We start from the raw sequence: 24806 nt of genomic DNA on the forward strand, positions 1-24806 counted from the left end.
AGGCAGAGGCTTAACCCATTGAGCCACCCAGGTGCCCCATGAGCAACTCTTGATTTGGGCTCAGGTCCTGGTCTCAGGGCTATGCAAATGACTGGTGTCAGGCTCTGTGCTCAGCAGAAAGTCTGAGCTTCTCTCTCCTGCCCCTTCTCCACTGTGTTCTCTCAAGCTCTCTCTAATAAATAAATCTTAAAAAAAAGTTAATCAGAACCATAAAAGTATGAAAATGGAATGACACCAGAGTAGCTCAAATTCACCTGTTTTTAATAAAAGATACTAAAAAATAACTTCCTTACCTAGTTGATGTCTATATGAACTTGGTTTGGGGACCCACTGGGCCCTCCACACTCTGATCTACTAAAGCCCTGCTCTAACCTAGTGTTGTCTTCCAAAACCACTACTGGGGAGCTCTAGGCACATCATTTTGTTTCTATTTTTAAAGAACTGATAGCCTTAAAATATTAGCTACAAAAACTGATATACAACTATGATTTAGAAAAATATCCAAACATTTACAATTACTTTTGTATTTACTTTTTAAAAAACTAAGTATATGATGATTGTTAATGATGACACATAAGTACTGGGTATTCTCTTTAAAACAGTCCATAAAATTGGCTATCACAACTCTCCTACAATTCCACCTTTACATTATCTGCACGATTTTGTGAAAATTAAGCTCTCAGAAAGCTAAGGGTCAACTGCCTCACAATCAGACTGGCACAACTAGTTGTAGGAAACCCCATCCAAAAATAAGTATTTCTCAAAAAAAAAAAAAAAATAAGTATTTCTCTATACTGCCTAAAATGCTTTACTTGTTAAAAAAAAGTTTAACAAGCATCCTCTTTAAAAAAAAAACAAAAACAAAAACAAAAACTTTTCATAGTAACAACAGAACTACAAGTCACTCCCACATAAGTGTGGTTTAAATTCTTCCCTACATCTAAAGGAATGGGAGCTTTGCTTAACTGAGAAAAACCCTTTTTGTCAGTCCTAAGGCACACATATTTTTCATATTTTAGCATCTCTGAAAATAGGGTCCATCTTACAATTGATGGCTTCTTGAAATTAACTAGAAGCAGATTTTCCTTATGAGTGGCCCATAAAAGTATGGTGCATCTTGTAACTTCAATACAACTCAGCATTTAATCTTATAAGTGTTAAAAAGTTAGACTGACCTGGTCAGTACGGACCTTGAAATATTTAAAGGCATTCTAAAAACATAAACACTAATAAAAAGTGGAAGAGGGAAGGACTTCCTAGTTCAAAATATAGCCTGAGGGGAAACCCATTTTCCTTTCTCTTTATGGCTCTCTGCTCCCCAAATCTGAAAACTGGATCGGTACTACTATAACTGATGTCCAGCCACTACTAGGCTAGACACAAGCCCTTCTCCATTTATTCACTTTAAAATGCAACAAAGTCAGTTACAGACGCAGATGGCAGGTTAGTAGTAGAACTAATATTTGTATACTAATCGCTATAAAAGACCAAATAACTCACAGAACTGCATTATCAATATGTGCATATCACTATATATAAATGATACTTCAATAAAGGTGACTTTTTTTGAAGATTTTATTTTTAAGTAATCACTACAACCAAGATGGGCTTGAACTCACCACCCAGAGATCAAGAGTCCCATGCTCCACCAAATGAGCCAGCCAGGCACCCCAATAAAGCTGATTTTTTACAAAAGACAAATTAGTAAGTGCAGTAAGAAAACACTAGATAAAAACTGTCCTTAACAAAAAAACCCTTCCTTCAGAAGGAATTCCTTCAAAAGGGATTTCATTCAGAAGAAAATGGGAATGACTTCAGAAAGGGGGAAAAGCACATGTGCAGAAAGCAAAAATAGTGGGAGACAAGAATAAAGGAAATCTGAGATAAATTCCCTGGAAAGAACTTCATTTAATAAAAGACACTGGAAACTTCTAAGTAGAGAGGTGACAAACTGGGCTTCAAGATTAACTTAAGCAGAATGGCATAAAATAACCCAGATAAACCTGAAAGTGCAGGCAAAAAGATTGTAATGCTGGCCCAGGTGCAATGAGAACCTGATTCAGTTAGCAAAAAAAAAAAAAAAAAAAAATCAATGAATCAATCAATCATCAAATATACAAATACATACACAATATATACTGTTGCATACAAATTTATATCAAATCCAAGAAATTTAAAGAAAAAGAACTGTGTGGAAACAAAGTAACAGCAAATCTGAAAACTCAATAAATCTCTGGAAAAAATATTAAACACTAAAACTCACACAAGAAATAGAAAACCTACGCAGACCAACAGTTCTTAAATAAACTGAAATGGTATTCAAAGTCCTCTACAGAGAAGAAACAAACAAACAAACTAAGCCTGAATGGTGTTATAGGTGAGATCTGCCAAACTCTCAAGATAATTCCAGTCTTTATAAAATGCTTCTAAGGGGTGCCTGTCAGTTCAGCACCTGATTCTTGGTTTCAGCTCAGGTCATGATCTCCGGGTTGTGGGATCAAGCCCTGTGTCTGCTCAGCATGGAGTGGGCTTGAGATTATCCCCCTCTCCCTGGCCCTCCCCCAACACTTCAGTGCCCTTCCTCTCTCTGAAATAAATTATCTTTAAAAAATACATAAAATGCTCTTGAAATGAAAAAAAGGAAAGCTGCCCAATTCATTTTATGAGTCTATAACCTTCATACCGACATGTATCAAGACTTGTACCCACATCACCAGAAATAAAGTGGAACAATACAGTGACAGTAGAAGCAACAGATGTAGACTGCAGGTAAGATGTGACGGAATGGAGAAAGGTCTGGGTTTGGTATGACATCAACAGAAATAAGGAACACCAGGGAAACAAGTTTGGTAAGGAAGAGTTCAGTCTGAACCAGAACAACCAGGTAGAGGTATGTATAAAGCAGCCGGGAAAAACAAGGATCCGCGGGCAGAGAAATACAGAATGAGATCTGAGAATGATTCAGACAGAAGAGCCTGAACAATAAAAATGCCAAGGGACTAGTGACATATAGAAAAGTGATCTGAAAAGTGAAACCTGGAGAACACATAATAAGCAGGAAGAATGGAAAGGGGCAAAGAGGGGAACAAAGTCAGTATATCACAGAAGCCCTTTGTCCTACTCCCATTCATCCTTCAGAATGGTTCCAAAGGGATGTTTTAAGGCCTTTCCGGATTGTCCCAGCACCACCAGCACCAGATCGGGTCCCCATTTTAAGCTCTTCTAATACTGTGCACTTTAATTATAATCAGTTACAGTTAACTACAGAATTCCTTCTTCAATCTCTGTCTCCTCCACTAGAACTTAAGCCCACGAGAGCAAGGACAATGTCTGCTGTTGCATCCAACTGCCTTGCAGGGTGTGTCAGGCTAAGTATCTGTTGAATAAAATGGATACATGAAAAAAAAAAGCCAAGGAAAGCCATTTCAAGAATGAGAAGATGATGTTAAATATCACATAAAGCTCAAGGAGATTATTTAGAAAAGGGGCTTAAATGTGTTATTTAGGTTATAGGTAGCCCTTGTGAAGATGAACTGCAGATAACAAGGGGTTAAAAAGTGAAAAATTAAATTAAATTAAAATAAAATAGAAGTGAATGGATGGCCAGGAAGTAAATGCAGAAAAAGTAAACTGCTCTTGGCAATCTTCAGAGATGAGATTATGGAGGACTGATTTTTAATTTTGCTTCAATTTTGCAATATTTTACAATTTTTCTTTAATGAACATCTATTACGTTTGCAAGGAGACTTTTTTTAATGTTAATATGATTTTAAAAGGAAGAGCAGCAACATGACAGCTTGAGGGAGTAGCATGCTCAAGGAAAGGTTTTTGTGAACTGAAAAAATCTTAAGCACATTTTTACTCTCAAGAACCCTAAAAGAGAGTAACTCCTACTCCATTAAGTAGGAGAGAGCAGAAAAATGAAACAAGGTGTTAACTAAGAGGAAGGACAAAAAAACATTCCACGGAGATGGAAAGAAAACAGATGATAGAAGTAACCCAATACATTCTGGAAGGAGCTCCCACTGAATGCCTCAAGCTTTCCAGTAAAGGGGGTGGAGAAGTGACAAAAAGTTTTAAGTGAGTTCCACGAACACTGTGCAGAGGGGGAACACCCAAAGACACGAGTGGAATACTGGTTCTATGAAAGGGTATTCTAAATTTCCATCACTCTTTTGTAAACTCAACCCCTTTCTAGCTCAGAACTGCCCATATTTTTGCTTTAAGTTCAAATATTTAAATAATACTCGTTCACAAACTTTTTATTTCAACTGAAAACAGTGATAAGCATTAAGTTACTTTCTACTGCAATTCAGAGTTGAACTCCTCTTTAAGTAAATACAATAAAAGAGTTGTTTTCAACTCAAGCAACAAAACAGCGATCGTTTAGAGTACGAGTAACTGCAAAGTGCCCCTAAACGTAAAACTGTTTGCAGAAAGAGGTTTTGTTGTTGCTTTCAAACTCATCCTAAATCTCGCTCTGACAGTTCCTGAATAGCAAAGAAAACCCTGGGTTCAAATCCCAGCTCACCCAGACAAGCTACTGAACCTCTTTGTGTCTCGGTTTCCTCGTCTAAAAAATGAACACAATAACTAGGGTTATCATAAGGATTAAATGACGTCACACAGGTGAATGTGCCAAGTCCGCACTGTGTACTCCAAAGAGTTTGGTAACCATTTATTTGAAAGAGAAAAACTGCAGCCCCCTGACCAAGTAAAACATCCGAGAGCATGGAAGAGTATACAAGTCACAAAACGCCAGACCCTTAACACATCGCACATTATTTTTCTTTCCTGACGCAAGCTATTTCTTTTTCTGCCAAATCTTTCCACTAGGAGTCTGGAAAGACCGGGGGGAGGGGGTTGGGGGGGATAGGTTACACTCAATCCGGCAGAAAGTTTTCAGAAACTGAAGTGCAGAATCACAACAGACATGGCAGCGGAGGCCGCGCAGGCAACAGGTGAACCTCGGAGAAACCTGGCACCTTCCCGCGGGCAAGTTTTGAGGGGGGGCTCGGAGCTCCGCCTGATTCTACCACCCCACGGAACACTTTTTCCCCCCCTCCTTCGCCGCAGCGGAGAGAGACAAATCGCGACTATCAGCCTCGCAGCTCCTGGGCGAGAGAGGTGAGCGCCTTTCCCATTTAAGGATTCAAGAAGCGTCCTCGGAGGCGGCTTTCGCCCACACCGCCTCTCCAAACTCTGCCTGAAACCCGGGGGTGGGGAACAAAAGAGGGGCCGGTCGGCAGGGCCGCCGCAGGGGGCTGCGAGGAGCAGACGTCGGGCGTCCGGGTGGCCGGGGTCTCCGGCGGGGCCGGGCCCGGGACCGGGGCGCCGGGCGGTGGGGCCCAGAGGGCCGCGGCCTGACCCAGCCGGGACGGCGGGGACCCCGCGAGGCGGCCGGGCCGGGCTGCACCCCGCTCGGGCCTCCCGCGCGCGCCCGGCTGCCCCCGAAACTTCGCCCCGCGCCCGCGCCGGCCTCCCCGCCTTCGCCGCCGCTGGCCTCTCCCGGCGCGCACACGCACTCACGGACGAGCCAACTCACCCGGCCCCCGGGGAACTCATCGTCCAGCCCTCGGCGCGGAGCGGGGTGGGCGCGGCGAGCCGCCGGGGCGCGGCGGGGGCCCGGCTCGGCCTCCGCCCTCGGCGTGCAGCGGCCCCGGCCCGGTCGCCCCTCGCGCGGCCGTGCGATCCTCGTCTCCCGCGGACGGACGCGCCGAAGTCCGAGCCTTCCTGCTCGCTCTCCCCGCCCTCCTCCCTCCTCCTTCGTCGAGCGCCAGCAGGCGGATTCCAATCTCGGCGGCCGCCGCCGCCGCCGCCGCCGCCGACACTCGCACGGGGTGGAGGGTGGGGGGGCCGGCGCGGGCGCGGGGGCCGGGGGGGAGGGGCGGGCCTCCGCCGGACTCGGAGCCGCGCGCGCGCACTGGGAAGGCACCCGCCCCGCCCCGGACGCGAAAGGAGCCGAGCGCGCGGCGGAAGCGCCCGAAAGGTCCGCGAGGCCCGGCGCCCCCTTGCCGGCTGTGGGCCCTTGTCCCCGGCAGCGGGGCGCCGGACTGCTGTTGGGGGGGCTTTCTCCTCCGCGGTTCCCCACCGGCCCCTCCCCACCGAGCAGCCCTACCGCCGCCGCGGCGGGGCCGGCTCGTCTCCGGGAGCCGCGTCCTACAGACGCCGCGCGCGGGAAGCACACGACGGAGCGCCGTGGAGGGGCACGGACACCGCCGGCGCTGGCTGCGCTCGGGCCGGGACCTCTGGGACGGGCCGGCCTCTCGGATCCCTTCGCGTGGACCCCTTCTCTGACACACTCTAAATGCTCCACGTGAGCGCCAGCACTCACACACCACGGCGAGGACTTGCCAGATCGTGGTAGTGGTCGTGGCGACAAAGAAAGGAGAGTGTGGCCACACTACATCCATTATCCACCCACCGCGCCCCGGCTCCTGGGTCTGGGCTCTCTGCCAGTGTGCCGAAGCCTAGGTAGGCCGGCGCAGGTGGGCGGGTCCGAGGCAGCGGCGGGGACAAAAGGTATCTCCGCTCCCACCCCCCGGCAGCTGGGAGGCCCGGCCGCTCAGGGCCCTGTGACCTGCGAGCCCGTGAACTCCTAAGGCAGAAGAGCGGCGGCGTTAACCTGGGCCAGCTGAAGTCAGCGGACTATAAATATTGCTCCCGCCTCTACCTTGGCTCACTCTTAGGACCTCGTGTGCCCTCCGGAGTCTCATTCCCTCCCTTTGGAAAATGCAATTAATTGTCACTACTTCTCTTCTAGCATTTCCCCTCATTCCTCGGGGAAAATGCTGTTAAACGTATTCAGTATCCTGTATCCGAAGAAAAAATATAGGCCCCCTTTTAACAACCAAATGTAACCTTAATCTCTTTGCTCAGTGTTGCAACAGTTACGTATCGTGTTAAATTAAGTCTCTGCAAAAGATAGCTCTGTTTAAGTCCTTTTATAAAATCACTTTTTCAGCGAGGTAAGAAGAAAAAAGGAAGGAAAAGAATGTGCCAAGCACTGGAATTTGTTTTTATACGCATTCTCCCTAAAGAGATGTTTAGATTCCAGAGAATTCCCTTTTAATCTTGTTTAAATGTCTAAATTCTTTTACATTCTTGTTTAAAGCTTTTTTTTTCTTTTTTCCTTTTACAAACCACTTTTGCCCTTGATGCCTCAGATACCTTCTGTAATTGCAAGGTTTTGTGTGTGTTTTTTTTCAACTCCGGCAATTCTCTAATTTTTTAAATGAACTCTTGAGCTGTCTCAGGTTTGAGAGTCAAGAGTTGTAGTATCTTGAGTGCAGGGAAAATGTATGATAATACGAGTTTTCTTCCATCAACCATGAATTTCCTTTCATCAACTAAAGCTTGTCACTTTTTCAAGTTTTCTACATTTCTACATTCTACATTTTCTACATTTCTGCTTTATTTTTAGGGGAAAGGGTGAACCTTTTACTGAAGGAGATTCAGACTCATTGGCCAAAGAACTCACTGATGTATGCTGAGCAATGTGTCCGATAAAATCATGACAAGTGTGTTAAAATACCCTCTGAAGCCTGCTTCGATTTTTAGGCATATGAGTCAGTCCATGAAATAGACAAGAATTTCAGTTTAAAAATTTAGTACATCAAATTTCTGAAACTTGCAAATCAGTGTTGCCTGGGTTTTGTTATATGCCACTGTAGAAATGATAACAAAATAGAGACATCCTGTCATGGTATCTTTGCATCTCTATGGAAGGATCTTCTTTTCAAGTCTTTGGGTTACTTGACATCCTTTTGTTCTCTTTAGATAAAGCACACGTAGTGACCAAGCTTAAAACCTTCCCATTTTCACAGCAGGCACCCTACCTACCTACCACTGAGTAGGGCATGGTGTTCTCTCTGGTTCCTGGCATGTGTATGCATGCCAGCTTGTTTCTCCAGTTTGCCCACTAAATGAACAGAGCAGCCAGGAAGCCCAAGGAGACATCTAGACACGTATTGTCTGGCCCCCAAACTCCAGCAACACCTCAAGGTCCAATTTTAACATTCTCTAATGTGATGGCTTTCCTTTAAGAAGGTTAATAAAATGGCTGGAAACGACCTTTTCTTCCTCTGCACAGTTTGAGGTGTAGGCCCCAAGAGTGGCAGTTGCGTACTCAAATCACATAGCCTTAGTTTGGAATGTAAAATTACACTTCTACAGTTCGCAGATCCTCAGACACCTTCCCTGATTGCCCATCTTATATTAGCACCCACAGCCAATTTTGTTCTCTTTATACCACTTTTTACTAATTGAAATTACCTTGTTTGTTTAGTTATTGGTTTATGGTCTGAGTTTCTCTGCCCTTCCTCCCCCCCTCCCCCCCCCCCCCGCCCCAGCCGAACGTAAACTCCATGACAGCAAAGACCTTGTCCCTCTTATTCTCAGCTCTCTCCTCAGAGCCTAGCTCCTGGAATACAGCAAGTGCTCATATCTGTTAAACACATAAGTGAGATATGACTAGAATTTCCTCTAAGCATTTCTGAACCTTGTCATCAAGACCTAGCTTTTGAGGGTGGCATGGACTATGCTGGAAACAGTAAGGGTGGATGAGGGTAACTGGGTTCTACCATTTTCAGGGAAGGCAATAGTTTTGATTGATTGAAGTTAATCCATCCAAAGTCATTTCTTGTTGTAAAGATTTTGTGAAGCAAAGGCAGCCCTCAGGCTCTGGATATGGAGGTAAGTTAGAGCCCAGTAAGGAGGGACTAGTGAAGGAATGCCCTTGGCGGGGTGATACTTTAGGTTAGCTTAAAACCCAGTGTTAAATGGACAAAAGCATTGTAAAAGGTAGAGGAAACAGCTACATTTCTCAGCATGGCCACTAATACATTATTCTACTGGTTAGTAATACCCTGTTATGGTTTAGAAGGAAAAAACCAAAACAGAAATTGTGTTTAAGAAAAAAGTGGTTATCTAAATTCAGTGCATAAAATAAAGTTCAAAAAATCTGCATTTGTTCTTTTCTTTGTAATGGATTTCTTTCCTTTTTATTTTTCCTTCTGTTTTTACTTCTCAGTTACTTGCTCCTTTTTCCATTTCCATTTCTCTTTGCTTCAGAGCTCTTGTTTACTATGATTCAAAGATGGTTTACTGAAGCTCTTGCTGCGAAGTAGCCACCGCGTGGTCCTCCCTAGCCCACAGTCACTATAGTCCTCTCCCTGCTATCTGTATACCCCTTACGACAGAACCTAATCCTTTCTTGGCCTTGTGGCAGGAAGAGTCTCAGAGCTCCTGTCCCAAGCCAGAACCCAGCCTCCTGCTACATTTGCTACTTAAGTGGGGAGCCCCAACCTTGGCTCCTTTCTTTGAGCTGACTCACAGCCTCTTTCTTGTGCTTGAAGCCCTGGCCTATTAACCTGTGTGGAACCTGATTTTTTCCCTGCCTGTTCTCCGGACTCTGCTCTCTAGAGTCAGCCCCCGCCCTGCAGTACACTCTGCTGTGCACTCTTACCCTTGGTGGCAACGCTTATGGACCTCCTGCTCTTCGTTTCTAGATTCTCTGCCCATATTCTATCCATCTGTCAGGCCTCCTTTCCCCATAACCTCAGGTTGGGCATCCTGATGCCTGCTGCTCTCCTGGACTACCACCTGTTGTTTACTCACGGCTCTGTGACTATCAGGTACTGCCTAGAGGGCTGGACTTCCTCCCACCGACCACCTGGAGCTGGGGCCTCCCCACCCCAGCCCCCAGTAAACCTTTTCCTTCTCCATTCTTAGCAGTCCCCCACCCTGCCTTTCCCTTTCCTGAGGGCAGTGGGTTCATGGCTTAGTATACTTTATTTGTTAACCAGATAAAAACAAAGCAACTAAATATTTTTTATGTGTATATATATGTGTGTGTATGTATTGTTTTATCAAGTTAATGAATAATCAAAATATAACAGATGTGTGTGTGTGTGTATCTTTGTACATGTAAAAACCCACACCTGATTCTTCTTACTACTCCTCAATGTTGGTTCTACTCAAGAATTCCTTTGGGACGAGGGGCCCAGAAATGCCCGCATCTGGAGCTGAGTCTGATTACCTTGTGAATGACTAGACAAAGGAAGACGAGGTGTCGGGAATGAGGATTCAGACTGAGATAACTGGGGAAGTACAGTCCTGGATCAGGAATGCTGAGTCATACTGTACCTACTGGATGTGGTCTACGCAGTAATCCAGATGTCTTCCCCTGTGTGGTATGGTGCCACCAATGTGACCAGGCATACTAATTTATACACCACACATGTTGGTGCCTATCCATGCCCTGGGGGACAGAAACTGTCTTATTTTCACTCCACTATATCCCTAGGATTTAAGATACTGCCTGGCACACCAGTAGGTGGTTAGTTAATACTTATTGAATGAATGAATGAATGAATGAATGGACCAACTAGGCATTTTATTGGACTCCTGGCCTTGACTGAATGAAGGAATGGATGGATGAACTAGGCATTTTCTTGGACTCCTCTCAAACTTAAAATCTAGTAAAAAAAAATAAAATAAAATAAGGCATGCAGATAATTCCTTCATTTGATATTTGCTTCTGGAGTTAGGGTTTATTGCCCTTAAAAGAGTTGATATTTCAGTTTGTTCTCTATGGATAGTTTGCCCTCAGTCATTTATTGTGATCAACAAAGACAGGGTTATATCCTTGACTTTAAATTCTAACAACTGTTTTCAATAAGTAAAACTTGAGTTCTAGAGTTCTATATGCTCTTTAAAACAACTTCCACACTTCTTTCATGGAGAAGCAGAATCATATAGATAGTCAACCAGGAACCAATACCTGTCAGTGTTTCTATACAAATGTAGATTATTTTACATTTAGTTTGCTACCCACCTTAACACCTGTCTTCCTCACTGTCTACCAGAATTAGTTACTAAGTATCCTCCTAATGGTCATTCCCTCTTTAACTGATCTTACTCAGTTTTTCCAGATTTCTCTTTTTTTACATTTTTTAAAAGATTTTATTTGTTTATTTGAGAGAGAGAATGTGTGTGTGTGCACAAGCAGGAGGAGAGGAGCAGAGGGAGAGGGAGAAGCAGGCTCCCCATCGAGCAGGGAGGCTGACCCAGGACTTAATCCCAAGACCCTGAAACCATGTCCTGGGCCAAAGGCAGATGCTTACTGACTGAGCCACACAGGCACCCAGACACCTTCCACCTGGCCCTATTGAATAACAGAAAAGTACAACTCCAACTGCAGGCTGGGAGCCTTATCCCTGGCTTGCTTCAAGAATCTGCTTTTTAGGGTGCCTGGGTGGCTCAGTCGTTAAGCGTCTGCCTTCAACTCAGGTCATGATCCCAGTGTCTCCCTCTCCAGCAGCCCCGTGCTTGTGTTCCCTCTCTTGTTGTTTCTCTCTGTTGAATAAATAAATAAATAGGAATCCACTTTTTTATTGTTTAACATTATATATTTCATATAATGTTACTATAACATATATATGTAACATATATGTGTAACATTTTATTGTATAACATTATGTACCTTATATCTTTCAGGGCATTTGGGGGAAATGAAAACAGCAGGATGCGTATTTGTCAGAATTAAGTCAGTTAGAATCCCATGTAAGATGTATAATTAATCAAAATTTTTATTTATTTGATCAAGGTAGATGTTCTTCTGAATAACAAAAGTCTTTCATTGTTATACTTTCAAAATTCAAAGACGATAAAACGTCCAATAATGTGCTTTTAAGAACTGATGAAATACAATGTATTTTAATGCTTCTAAAAGGCAAAACGACACAACCCAGGCCAGTAGTTTGAAATGTTGAGTTTCTAGGTTTTTGACATCTAATCTTATTTGTTTGTTATGCACAATCCTCGAATAGCCACACTATGAATGTTAACCACAAAAGCAGAAACAGTACAGTTCAACTGCATATAAACATGGAAAACAAACAAAAGTGAATAACTTAGGATTCAGTCACAAAGTTTAGAAGAAACACTAGCATGAAGTCACATGCGTGGATTATATTACAGATAAAAAATTAACTTTTTGACAGCTGCTTATACTGAAAACATGCCATGACCAGAAGAATTGCAACGTGGTTTTTACCCAGGTTTTTGTCTTTGGAAAAAGTCAAACTAAACAATCAGAAAAACCTCAGCCGTGCAGTAGAATGACTTTACATCTATCCCGGAAGCTGAACAATAGTGCTTGTTGCTTATGGGGCCATCAGGAAAAGCCAGCTGTGGATTTCTTTCTAGTACAATTAATTGCTTCCGCTGTATATAAAATTGAAAGAATTGGGTGCTTTAGTGCGGAAAAAGGATATCCTGCTACACTGCTCCTATTTCCTCACAAAGGCTATTAGCGAGCCTTTTGCCATTAATTCACATGCATTGGATTATCCTGTGATGAAAGACCGAAAGGCTTTTCATTTTTATAGTCTCTTATCTCCTATTTATTTGGCACCTCTCTGGAGATACCTGCTCTTCTCCCAAGACTGGTTAATTGCTAGGATGTCAGAAGGTAGCTAATGACTGACTTCCTTTTCAGAGACTAATTGTGAGCCCTTCTCCATATTTTTTTCTTGGAGTGGCCTTTCTCGTTGCTGAGAAGGTATTCAGAGCTACGTCATTGTTTGAAATGGCAGATACAGCACTCAAATGCCAAGTTTCAATCCCTGCCCACCGTACACTCTGAGACCAGCAAGTAACCCCTTTATAAATCATCTGTGTGGACCTGAACCGCCCCATAAATAGTCACTTGCTGGTGTGACTATGTAAATTTTAAATTAGTTAAAAGTAAATAAGGGGTGCGTGGGTGCCTCAGTGGGTTAAAGCCTCTGCCTTTGGCTCAGGTCATGATCCCAGGGTCCTGGGATAGAGCCCTGCATCGGGCTCTCTGCTCGGCAGGGAGCCTGCTTCCCTTCCTCTCTCTCTGCCTTCCTTTTTGCCTACTTGTGATCTCTCTCTCTGTCAAATAAATAAATAAAATCTTTAAAAAAATAAAAGTAAATAAAATTCAGTTTCTCAATCTAGGCACACTAGTGCTCAATAGCCGCATCTCGGAAGAGTGTGGATATAGAACATTTCCATCATCACAGAAAGTTCTGTTGGACAGTAATGGTAGAGACTATGACCTGCTCAGCTCAGGCCTCATAACAGTATCTGAGCCCATCTCCCAAATTGATTCTTTCCCCGTTTCTATTCTCACCATTCAAAACAAATGGTAGAAAGACTACTTTCAGGGATCATTTCTTACTCTTTTTTTTTTTTTTAAGATTTTATTTATTTACTTGAGAGAGAGAGAGAGCCTGAGAGGGGAGAGAGTCAGAGGGAGTAGCAGACTCCCCGCCGAACAGGGAGCCCGATGTGGGACTCGATCTGGGGACTTCAGGATCACGAACTCGCGGAAGGCAGTCTCCCAACCAACTGAGCCACCCAGGTGCCCTTGGGGATCATTTCTATAGTTTGCTACTAGGGAAGTTTTTGTGAATGTGCAAAGCACCAGAAATAGAGGACTGCTGTTCAATAGGGATAAAATTACAGTTATATAAGAGGGATTCTTGCCACATTACAATAGATAAACGTAAACATTTTTAAATAGTATAAAATAAAATGTAGAAAATAGGCCAAAATACTAATTGTGATTGTCTCCAGGTAGTAGGACTAGGATTACTTTTTTCTTCTTCCTATTTATACGTGTTTTTTGGATTTTATTAAATACATATTGCTTTCTTAGTTTAAAAAAAATAACATTCAAGGTACATAAACCCATTCATTTCTTTTATCACCAATTTCAGAGTAAGGTAATTTTATCCAGTCTATGTGTCTAAGAGAGAAGAAGTCATTCTGAGCAACTGTTTCTTTAAAAATAACTCTCAGCCACCAGCTTTTAGTTCATGGATAGATTCGTATTCTCTTCGATCCTAGCCTGAAAAGCAGAGAACCTGCGTATGGAGAGTCCTAGAGCCCTGTTAAATAGAATCACAGGACGTCCCTCTGGAGGAGATGGCTCTGCATCACTAGCACTCCCCTCCCCGATTCGTTGACTGCTTTGCATTTGTAGACGGCGGTGCAGAGACTGGGGATCAAGACCTCACAGGTTCAGGAGGCTTGTGAGGCTGGAGAAGGCTCTGGTTTAACCACTGAGAAGAGAAGCATAAAAAGAAGTCCTCATTTCCTAAAAGTTCAGGCATGACCATACAGGTTTAATTAGGAACAGCCAGCTGTTTACAGCAAATTATAAACTGTGTAAAGCAGACCTCAGTGGACACGCCCAAGATGTTCCATGAACCCTTCCTTCCCCAAGTCCGGATTCAGCAGATCTGGCTTGGCGAGGTAGGGTGCTGCAATGCCAGCCAGAGGAGTAGTCCAGAAGTCCCCTTCCAGAACTTTCCATGACCAAAGGAGATGGCCAAATCACTTATGGAAAACGTCTGTTTTTCTTTCCTTTTGTCCTTAAAACTTGAAGTCAATCCACTGTTCTCTTGACTGCCTCTGCACCCACCCGGTAGACAGACACTTCAGAACAGGCTAAACAATACGATGCGGTGGGAAGAACATCAACTTTGGAGTCAGAATTCTGGCTGAACTTCCTAATTTTTGACCTTGTGTGGACTTTGTCAACCTCTCTAAATCCCCATCTCTTCATCTATAAGATGGGGATAAATAAATAAATAAAATCTAATGAGACAGAAGTGAAAATTAAATGACAATATATGGAAAACAGTTGGCATAGAGTCGACGCTCAATTAATTTTCGTTACCTTTCCTTTTTCTTCTAGAAAGTGACTGGTCCATCAGTGTTTATGCTGAGGGGGAAAGAAAACAAACTGTAAAACTCCTAATGAGCCTTACTTCAAATACAGCCCAGTGCCGTTCAGTAATTAGTATGTAAGTTCTGGTTCAGCTTGGGCTGGGCTCCCGTTCTTCGTTCCAGCCTTAGCTCAGGAATTTCCTTCTCTAGAAACCCTTTGCTGCCCATTCTCAGGCTGAGTTAGTGTCCTTCCTGATTAGTCCCGTGGCACCTCAAGCTTATTTCTGAAAACCTGGATCCCAAACTCGATCAGTTTCTTATCTAATCATTGCATACTTTTCTTCAGGGCCTCCTGAACCTACCGTCACCGAAAAGTCACAAGTATGGAAGGAGACTCTGTAGGGGTCTCCGTGGCGATGACCACAGGCAGGACGGAATTGCCCTCACTACTGGTCTTCTGTCTTGGACCGCCGGCACACCCTGGATGCCTTGCACCCATTCTGCAAATGCAAGGAGCCTCTGTCATTCAAAGCGCTTCATCAGAAATAAAAGACAAGACCTTTGTTCACGGGTTCTCCCTTGAATCTGAAAATTATTTTGAAAGAGTCTATTTATACCTACTTTTATGCATCAATGAGACCTTGAGCTAGGCTTAGATAAGGGGACAGCTGATTTGCAAATGGAAATGCAGCCCTAAGAATTTACTTAGCGAAATGTTTTGGTTTTTTAAATAAGATTTGTATGTGAGAAAAGGAACTCGGCTCCCAGCTAAGCTGCATCAACATGGCATCCTTTTGCCATTTCGGTTCTAAATTTCATCAGTATCCTGCCTAGCTATAGATGGGGGGAAAATGATAATCCAAGGCATGTGCTGCTGTGGAAAAGTGTTCAGAGTTTTCACAGTTTGACTAACCCATAAATGCACTCCAAATAGCCATTGTTTATAGCTGTTTCTTGTGTAAACAGGTGAGAAAGACTTACATAAACAGTCAATTATTAAGTAATGGGGAAATGGGAGAGTGTTGTGGAAGGACCAAGGACGGAATGCTGGCTCCCAGGATGGCCAAGAAGAGAAGGTAAGTCCGTGACAGGTTAAGAGGCTAGAGAAATCCACAGTGCTAGTGTGTAGGATCCTGTATGCAGTTAGTGTGGGCGCTACTGACTGGTCATGGGAAGCCGTTTACAAATGTTAAGCAAGACCATTAACTGGCCAGATTTATTTTTGAAGAGATATCACTACCTGCTGTATGGGCGGTGGGTTAGCGGTAGATGGGCGGCCAAAAGGAGACAAGGTCAGGAAGTTGGGGAGATACCTAGAAAAAAGATGTTTGGAGGTAGGAAGGGTCCTGAGGAGGAGAGGAAGGAACAGATCCCAGACAGATCATGAAATAAATATGGCGGCCTGTGGTAACTCTTGTCAGAAGGAGCAGTGGTAGGAGAAGACAGACGCATAGGATGACTCCCAGATTTCCAGGTTCAATGACCAGGTGGGACCTGCCATGCCCTGAATGAAACGATACAAGGGGAGAAGCAGGTTGGGGGTAGAGCCGTAAACTCAGTCAGCACCAGGTCCAGAATTCCTACACAGAAGAGGTACAAGGCAGCAGGACTATGGGACTGGTGCCGAAACTATGTTAACAAAAATCAGCAGTCTGTCTGTTCGGATGGGGTGGCATGGTAAGACAAGTGGCAAATGGTGGGGGCTTCAGCTCCTCCCACCACCCTGAATCCAGCATGGGCATTGTATTGGTTGAGATTCTTCTGGTTGCAAGAGACAGAAACCCAATGGAAGCAAGCTCAAGGATCAAGGGGAAATTTATTACATCAAGAAAGAGATAGGTGTGGCGCCTCAGGAATGACTAGATCCAGGAGCCTTCATGTTGGCAGAACACTTCCTCCTTCTCATTTCTAATCTTTGCTTCTTGGTATTTGTTGGCTTCTCTCTCTCCTATGGCAGACAGACTTTCTCTGCACAGGAGGGAACACAGGGCCTTTGGACTAACATTCTTCCAGCTTGGCCACCAGTCAGAGAAAAACCTATCCCTTTCCAAGCTCCAGGTTTAACAAAATCTCAGGGAAAGGTTCTGACTGTTCTGGTTTGGTTACAAACCCACTTCCTGAACCAAGCACTACACCTCAATGGTACCAAGAGAAAAGATGGGAAGAACCCAGCCATGGCCATTCCTCCAGCCTATGAAACAGGCTGACTTGGAGATGGCAGTAGGATATCCAGGAGAGACAGTAGAGAAAATCTGGATGTGTGAGCCTGAGGATCTCAGGAGAGCTGTACATGGAAGACATAGACGTCAAAGGATTCAGCAAAGTAGCTGACAGCCTTGACAAAATTCATGGCAGAATTTATGCCACAAGCTCAATAAACACATTACCTCGGGATCATTATTACTTAGATCACCCTTACTATGTATTTTGTAGAGCTTTATTTATTTAAGTTAATCTATTTTTTTAAAATAATCTCTATACCCATTTTGGGGATCTAACCCATGACCCCGAGATCAAGAGTCACATGCCCTTCCAACTGAGCCAGCCAGGTGCCCCTATAGAGGTTTAAGTAGGATCAAACAGTAAAGTTCATAGTTAAAACATAAATTGTTTTTAAAAGAAAGAAAATCTTAGAACAGTGTATATAGTATGATTCCAATTAAGTAAAACATAATGTGTGTGTTCAGTTTGTGTGGGTGTGTATACAAGCATGGGTCTGTTTCCCAGATTTCAGAAAACAATGTGAGCTATAGCTACACAGATCTGTTTCTCAGACTTTAGACGACTGTATGGAACCAGTTTTGCCATATTCATCCAGAACTGCTTGATGAACAGTTTCAAATTTTTTTTTTTTTTCAGGTGAGAGAGCACACTTGAGCAGGGGAAGGAGGGCAGGGGCAGAGAAAGAGGGAGACAGAAAATCTTGAGCAGGCTCCACACCCAGCGTGGAGCCCAAAATGGAGCTTGATCTCACGACCCTGAGCCGAAATCAAGAGTTGGCCATTTAACTAAGCCACCTAGGCACCCCAGGGAAAGTAAAATTTATTCTTCTATCAAAAGTGGAAATTCTTGGGATCCTGGGCCTGGGTGGCTCAGTCAGCTAAGCATCTGCCTTCGGCTCAGGTCATGATTCCAGGGTCCTTGGATTGAGTCCCACATCAGACTCCTTGCTCAGCAGGGAGCTCACTTCTCCCTCTGCCCCTCCCCACTGCTTGTGTTCTCTCTCTCAAATAAATAAATAAAATCTTTTTTTTTTTTAAGTGGAAGTTCTTGGAGTCAAATACTTATCTCCTTTCAACTGGCAGGCATTTGAAAGCATTATATGGCGTGTCTTACTGAGACCTACAATGTCCTCTGTGCTCCTCGCCTCCTCTCCTATTGCCCTCTCCTTTGTTGTACTTTCAAGCCTGGACCTTCCCTGTGCCAAAATCCTTCCCTTAAAGCCTCCACATGTATTTTTTCCTCCTTCTGGAACACTCTATCTCAAACTTTGGTATGGTTGGTTTCTTCTCATCATTCAGACCTCAGCCCGAATATTATCTCCAAGAAGGTCTTCCCTGACTATCCAGCCAAAAGTAGCTTACTGCGGCCCCCAACACCATGCTCTTGTTTTATTTTCCTGTAGCACTCACTGCCTCAAATTATACTGATGATGTATACATACTCACTTATTGCTTGGAACCTTGTCTGGATTGTACACCCTCCATCCCTACACCAGAGCCCAGCAACTCACTGAATGTTTGTGGAATGAAAAGATATATTGCTGGAATATTATTCAGCACTATAAAGGAATGAGGTGTCAAGCCATAAAGAGACCTAGAGGAAACTTAAATGCATATTACTAAGTGAACGAAGCCAACAGCCTACAAAGGCTACATACTGTGTGATTCCAACTCTATGACATTCCGGAAAAGGCAAAACTATGGAGACGGTAAACAGATCAGTGGTTGTCAGGGTCTAGGGGAGAGGAAGAGGTGAGTAGGTACAGCACAGAAGGCTCTTTTTTTTTTTTAAAGATTTTATTTATTTATTTGACAGAGAGAGAGAGATCACAAGTAGGCAGAGAGGCAGAGGAGAGAGGGGGGAAGCAGGCTCCCTGCTGAGCAGAGAACCCGATGCGGGGCTCAATCCCAGGAACCTGAGATTATGACCTGAGCCAAAGGCAGAGGCTTAACCCACTGAGCCACCCAGGCACCCCAACACAGAGGGCTTTTACTGCAACTCTGTATGATGTCCGGATGTTGTCATACATTTGCTCAAACCCGAGGCATGTGAGTGTGTCAAACCCACTAAGAGTGAACCCTAACGTAACCTGTGGACTCTGGGTGATAATGACACCTCAGTAGGGGTTCCGCAATTGTAATGAATGTCCCGCTCTGGTGGGGGTTGCTGATAATGGGGGAGGCTATGTGTGAGTTGGAGCAAGGAGAATCTGGGCCACCTGTGTACCTTCTGCTCAATTTTGCTGTGAACCTAAAACTGCTCTGAAAATTAAATCTGTTAAAAAACAGCAGCAACATACATTGCCCAAGTTGTTGAGATGATTGAAGTGTGTGAGTGGAACATGGAGAAAAATTCTTAACATGGTCAGGATTGTCCTGGGAAAGCTAGAACCTGGAAAGCCTAAACACAAACTTTAAGAGGTATTTTCAAAATTGGAATTCCATATTCTGTGCTAAATTAAATGAAGCAAGTTTCTTTACTGGGGACCGGGCACTCATGCAGCTCACGTATATATACCGTGACTCTCTAGAATGAACAGCGTATGCAGCCCTTTCCTATGATTTGATCCAGAACCTGTTCTTCGTGCCACGTCTTTGTCATGAAGGAGCCTGAGTCCAGATGAATGCCAGTGGTTAGCCTGTACAGCGGCTTCCAATAGTCAGCTGTCTTGCTCAGAACTAATCCAACATAAGTTAGTTATTATCTTGTTTTGCAGATTCCAAACCCCTAGAATCTAAGTTCTTTTTGTTTTTGTTTGTTTTTGTTTGTTTTATTTACTATTATTTTCCCAGTGTCCAGACCAGTGCCTGAATAGAGCAGGTGCTCAGTAAATATCAGTTGAAAGAATGAATGAATGAGCAAATGAATAAACAATTCTTCTTCTGTGAAAAGGGTAGAAATTCTAGCACAAGGTAATTCTACCAAATTCTCATCCAGGTGATTCATATTTCCCAGCTCCTTGTGTAATATTTATTCTTGCTTCAGGTTTCCCCAAAGCATTTTTTTCTGAATGGACACATTGAAGGAGTTAAGAAAATCATGGAAGGGTGAGGACCTTGGGCTCAGTCCTCACCTACTCCATTGGTGATAACGGTCACTAACATTTGTGTTGTAATTTCTAACAAAAGCTATTGCATTTAGCTCTCAAAACACCTGTGAGGCAGGTCAGTACCTTCACTCTCAGGAGGGATGAGAGTTGGTCTGCCAATATCACCCTGATGATATTAGATCACCTTGATCTAAGCCCTGGTCTTAACATGTCGAAGTCCATGTTCAGTCCATGGCCCCCAGCTGCCTCCCCAGATGACCGAATGTACTGGGAAGCTATTTCCCCTTTCTCGGTTTCCACATCTGGAAAGTGCCCAGGGGATTTCTTAGATTCCTTCCAACTTTACATGACTTTTCTATGACTCTATGAGACTCCTTTTTTTTTTTTCTTTTTCTCCATCTAAATTGCTACAGCTTTGAAAAGTGCTAAAATAATACCTTATTCCTTCTTGCAATCGCACAGCTCTTTCAGAATCTGATTGAGGTACTAAGAAAATCAAATAAATTATGAACATTTTCTCTTTCTTTTCAAGTAATGCCTGGAAACAGAATACCTTAACAAAGAGGGAATTGGTTTCATTAAGCATAGTATCCTCAGAAGGGTCTTCCTTATTAAAAAAGAAAATAAGTGCTGTGAGAGGGTTTTTCTCTGAGCTTATTTCAAAACAAAAGACATGGAAGAAAATATACCAACTTTTCTGGAAATGAAGCCATTTAGAACAGAATAAAAATAAATAAATCCAAAATATTTAATCACCTAGTAGCTAAATAAATAAACTTTTCCAAAAAGAAAAGGCAAAGCCTGGTCTTCACTTTATTATTTACCTGGTAAATTCCCTTTGTATGCAAAACATTTGTATTATTCACATATCCTTGTCCGTTTAAACAAAGCAATTAAACTGCTGTTGGGCCACACACCCAACAGAGCAAGTGAGTTATTTGTGCTGCTTCTCTTTAGGACATTTCGTTTTGCCTTAAACTTTTTTTTCAGCTGTATGGAAATAATCTAGTTTTGGTGTCATGCGAAAAAACTTTACACAGAAAAATCTGTATTTGGTCATCCTTTTTTAGGTTTTATTGTGCTAAAAAGTAGAATTCACACAGGCAAAAAAAAACAAAAAACAAGAAACAACCCAAACCAAACATGCAAAATATTTTTGTGCACACCTCTATCACACTACTTTCCACTTTTGAAATCTTAAAAATTAAAAAAAAAAAAAATCTCAAAGCAAAAGTACCTGAGTTGAAAAGCTAACATTATAAAAGCTAGATTCCTAACACAAACACTGCAGACATAAATCACTCCGTTGCAAAAAGTTTGTAAGTGTTTATAAGTGTTAAATAAATGCCAAAAATGAGGAGACCAGAACTGTAGATCCAAAGTGTACTCCCCACCAGGAACTATTAGAAATTGTTTGGTGTCCTAGGACAGCCCTGATGTTAACTTGAAATAGATACAATCTTATCTTCAAAGCTACGCCAAACTTGCAAACACCGAGGGAACCCCATATTCAAAACTATCCTCTTCTCCTACTACCTTTAAAATGGTTTTTGTGTGTGTGTTTCGGTAAATTAAAGAGTCCCTCAGAATTGACACTCGCTTTCTGAGATGTAGAAAAACCGATTCAGTAAATGACCATGATGAAGTTCTTCTTTGAGATGCTTCACTTTTCTTTTTAATGATCATGTACTTTTTTAATGATCGCACAGGCATGTGTGTGTCCATGTGCGCCTAAACCCTTTTAAAAGATATTTTTGGAAACTTAACCCTTGGGAACTGTTTTTCCTTTCCTCTAGACCAGTCCCTGAAAACGTGTTTTTGTTTTCGTTTTTGCTTTAAGAGAAAACCTATCTAGAGCTTTTCTGTACAACCAACAACCTCCTTATCCCTGTATATTTGAACTTTCCAAAAATAACAGAATGCTCCAAGGTACTTGTTTGCAACTCCTGAAAAATCTCCAGTCACTCCCAGCAGATTCTACTGTCTGGTACTTTAGATTCACTTTCTTACTGCACCACAGGTAAAGAAGGGCCCGGTGGTAGGAGCACAATTATGTACGAGACACAGCTTCAACCTTGGAAAAAAAACACGGGCCTCCTGCTAGGGACGCATCCTGCTGCTTCTTTCTCCCTCAAGGAGAAGGAACACACTCAGGGAGAAAGACAGTCCCCTGGAAGCCTCAGTTCTCAGAAGAAAAAAAAAATGTTCTAATGCATTCTCATAAAACATGCAAAGAGAAAAATCGAAAACAGGAGTGAGGAGAGAGTAGCAGTGAGTTGGAAGAGTGCCTAACGATTGTGTTCAAGTGAGAAACACCCCCTCAGACTGCCTGCTTCCATGCCTTGTTCCATGAGCGTAATAACAGTGCTTCCTGAAGGGAAAGAGAATGTACCATTTCCAGGCTCAGAAACTAAGCTTCTCTCTTTGTCACCTAACAGCCTTAAAATGCTTACTTAACTCAAACTATCACTAATGTTTAAAGAAGTTTGAAGACCCAAGACTATTTCAATAAGTACTTAAACAAGTTCTAGATCAACTCAGCTCATCCATTGTCAAACTATGGGCCCGAATGGCAAATGAGTACCGTATCAGTCCCTCTCCTCCTCCCAACAGTCGACACCCCGGCACGTAATCAGTGCACTGCATTGAAAGGAACCCCTGAGAAGCCTGGTGCAGGTCTGAGGTGGGAGGTGCTGCCAACCCTGGCGTTCTTACTGAGGCTGGCAGAAAGTAAGGCTCCTCTCCCCAGGCAGAGTTCGGGCATATTCCCAGCCTAGTCTGCCATCCTGTTTCAGACACCGTCTCTCTCTTCTTGTCCACAGGAAATCATGCCTGTTGGGGGAAGGGGTGCTGAGGAAGACTTCATAAGTGAGCCGTCCCAGGACTGGGAGAGAAAAACATGCATAAGCCTGGACATTCATGCTCACGAACTTCATAAAGCAAAACAAAGGCTAGACGCGACCCAGAGTCACTTTAAAATCTCCTCTCGCACACAGCAAAGCAAAACTGGAAAAACCCAATTCCACTTTCCCATCACAATTCAAAAAGGAGCTCAACCTTCTGGGGACATAGGATGTCTTAGACGTGAGCCAGAGCCCCTCCTAAAGCCCTGTCAACCGCCCCGCGGCTCCCAGAAGGCACCCCCTAGACGCCTGGACTCCCTCGGAACGCTCAACTCTATTCCAGGTCTGAAGTCTGATGCGCAGAGGTGGCTCTGTGACGCTAGTAACGGAATAACACTTCCTTTTTTGGCGAGGAAAGCCCAATCGGTCTCAGCTAACAAGCCCTCAGCTATGGCTCTAAAAATACCCCACAGCGAGTACTGCTTGGCACTTGGGTCTGCTTGCCAGACAAGCTCTAGAGAACTCCACAGCACGCTCCAGAGTCTCCAACAGCGCCCTGAGCTCTGTCCCTGCTCTGGTGACCTCAGGGAAGGGTGTCACTTTGAGACCATGACTTTTTTTGTTTTTCACTTTGGAGTTCTTGGAATTCTGTTCTGAACATTTGAATTACCACTCCAGCCTTGGATTAATTACTAGCTTGGTTGAGGAATCTTCATTTGGCTTCTAGTCTGAACTATGCAAATACACGATCTGTGTGCAGAAGGAAGGACTAAAATTATACTTCAAAAGGGCTCAGTAGCTTCCTGTCTTCCCCCTTTCCCCCCAAAAAGAAACATCAGCCTCCTTGAATCCTTTGTTGCCAGCGGCAGGAGCGGCTCCCGGCCTGTCCGCATCAGACGCTCTGGGCTCCCTACACGTTGATGGCGTGTGCGTGCTTCTTGCACAGGGGTCTGTCCTTCTTGGAGTAGAAAGGCTGCCCCTCCAGATTCACGTGGCAGACCTGGGACAGAGGACAGACAGGCATGAGGCGGGGCCTAGCTCTCCCCACCACAAATGCTTAATGATGTAAGCAGAGTAGACAGTCGAACTATATAACATTTAAGACTCCCAAAGAGGAACACAGAACTAAACTCAAATTAAATGAAATGGAACACAAAAAAATACACAAGATGAAGATGATCGATTGATGCTATCCAAAGTTTACAAGAAACCAGTACAAAACCATGAGTCAATATCCATGGGGGTGATTAACATCCAAGAAAATACCATTAGGAAACTAACAAACATATCAGAAAAGATTATCCTCACTAACATTTAAAGGAAAAATAAATTAAAGCCTCCATGAGAGACCCCTACAGGTGTCTATTAGTCTAACAAAATAAATAAAACAAAAAAACCTTCAATCACATGTCACCTTTAACCTTAGAAGACTAGCTGAAAAGAAAAAAGAAAAAAAAAAGTACCAATCAACACTCAACAATGCCTACTCGTGCACTGCTAAGGACACAGCTTGGTGAATCAGCTCAGCCTTCTGTAGGGGGTATGACAATACCAGAGAGGAACCATAAAGATGTGCCTGCCCAGTACCACCCAGAAGAGGTTCATCCTGCAGAAACTATTGCACGGAACAATGTGTGCTCAAGCCAAAACTGAAAACTACCAAAATGCCTCTCAATAGAGAGATGACTAAGTAGATTCCTACAGTACATTCTCCAATGGAATGCCACCATGAAAACGATCAATCCAATATGGAAAAGTGTTGCAGGGAGACATTATACAAAAGAAAAAGAGGCAAACTTAAACTGATATGTCCCCATGATGACAATGTGTGAGTGCCGTTTGAAGATGGAGACATCACAGAGAGAAGAAAGCTCAGTCATGTATGCTGAGGCTACTGTATACACGTGATCTCATTTAATCCCCACAAAAACTTATGGGAAGGTATGACTTGTCCCCATTTCATAAGGAAAAACTGCAGTTCATAG

The 24806-nt window shown here is 43.4% G+C and overlaps 1 protein-coding gene across 3 annotated transcripts in view; it reads right to left on the minus strand.

Moving 5' to 3' along the window:
• Positions 1-21024: 21024 nt before the first annotated feature.
• Positions 21025-24806, minus strand: part of LDB3 (LIM domain binding 3) — a 62109-nt gene continuing 58327 nt past the window's right edge. For all 3 annotated transcript variants that reach the window (XM_080823016.1, XM_080823020.1, XM_080823017.1), the window contains one exon: positions 21025-23821. In XM_080823016.1, the coding sequence (XP_080679142.1) occupies positions 23732-23821 (90 nt within the window). In that variant the 3' untranslated portion in view covers positions 21025-23731. The remainder of the gene's footprint in view (positions 23822-24806) is intronic.

This window comes from Martes martes (genome assembly GCF_963455335.1).
Source record: "Martes martes genome assembly, chromosome: 14".
NCBI classification, from domain to species: domain Eukaryota; kingdom Metazoa; phylum Chordata; class Mammalia; order Carnivora; family Mustelidae; genus Martes; species Martes martes.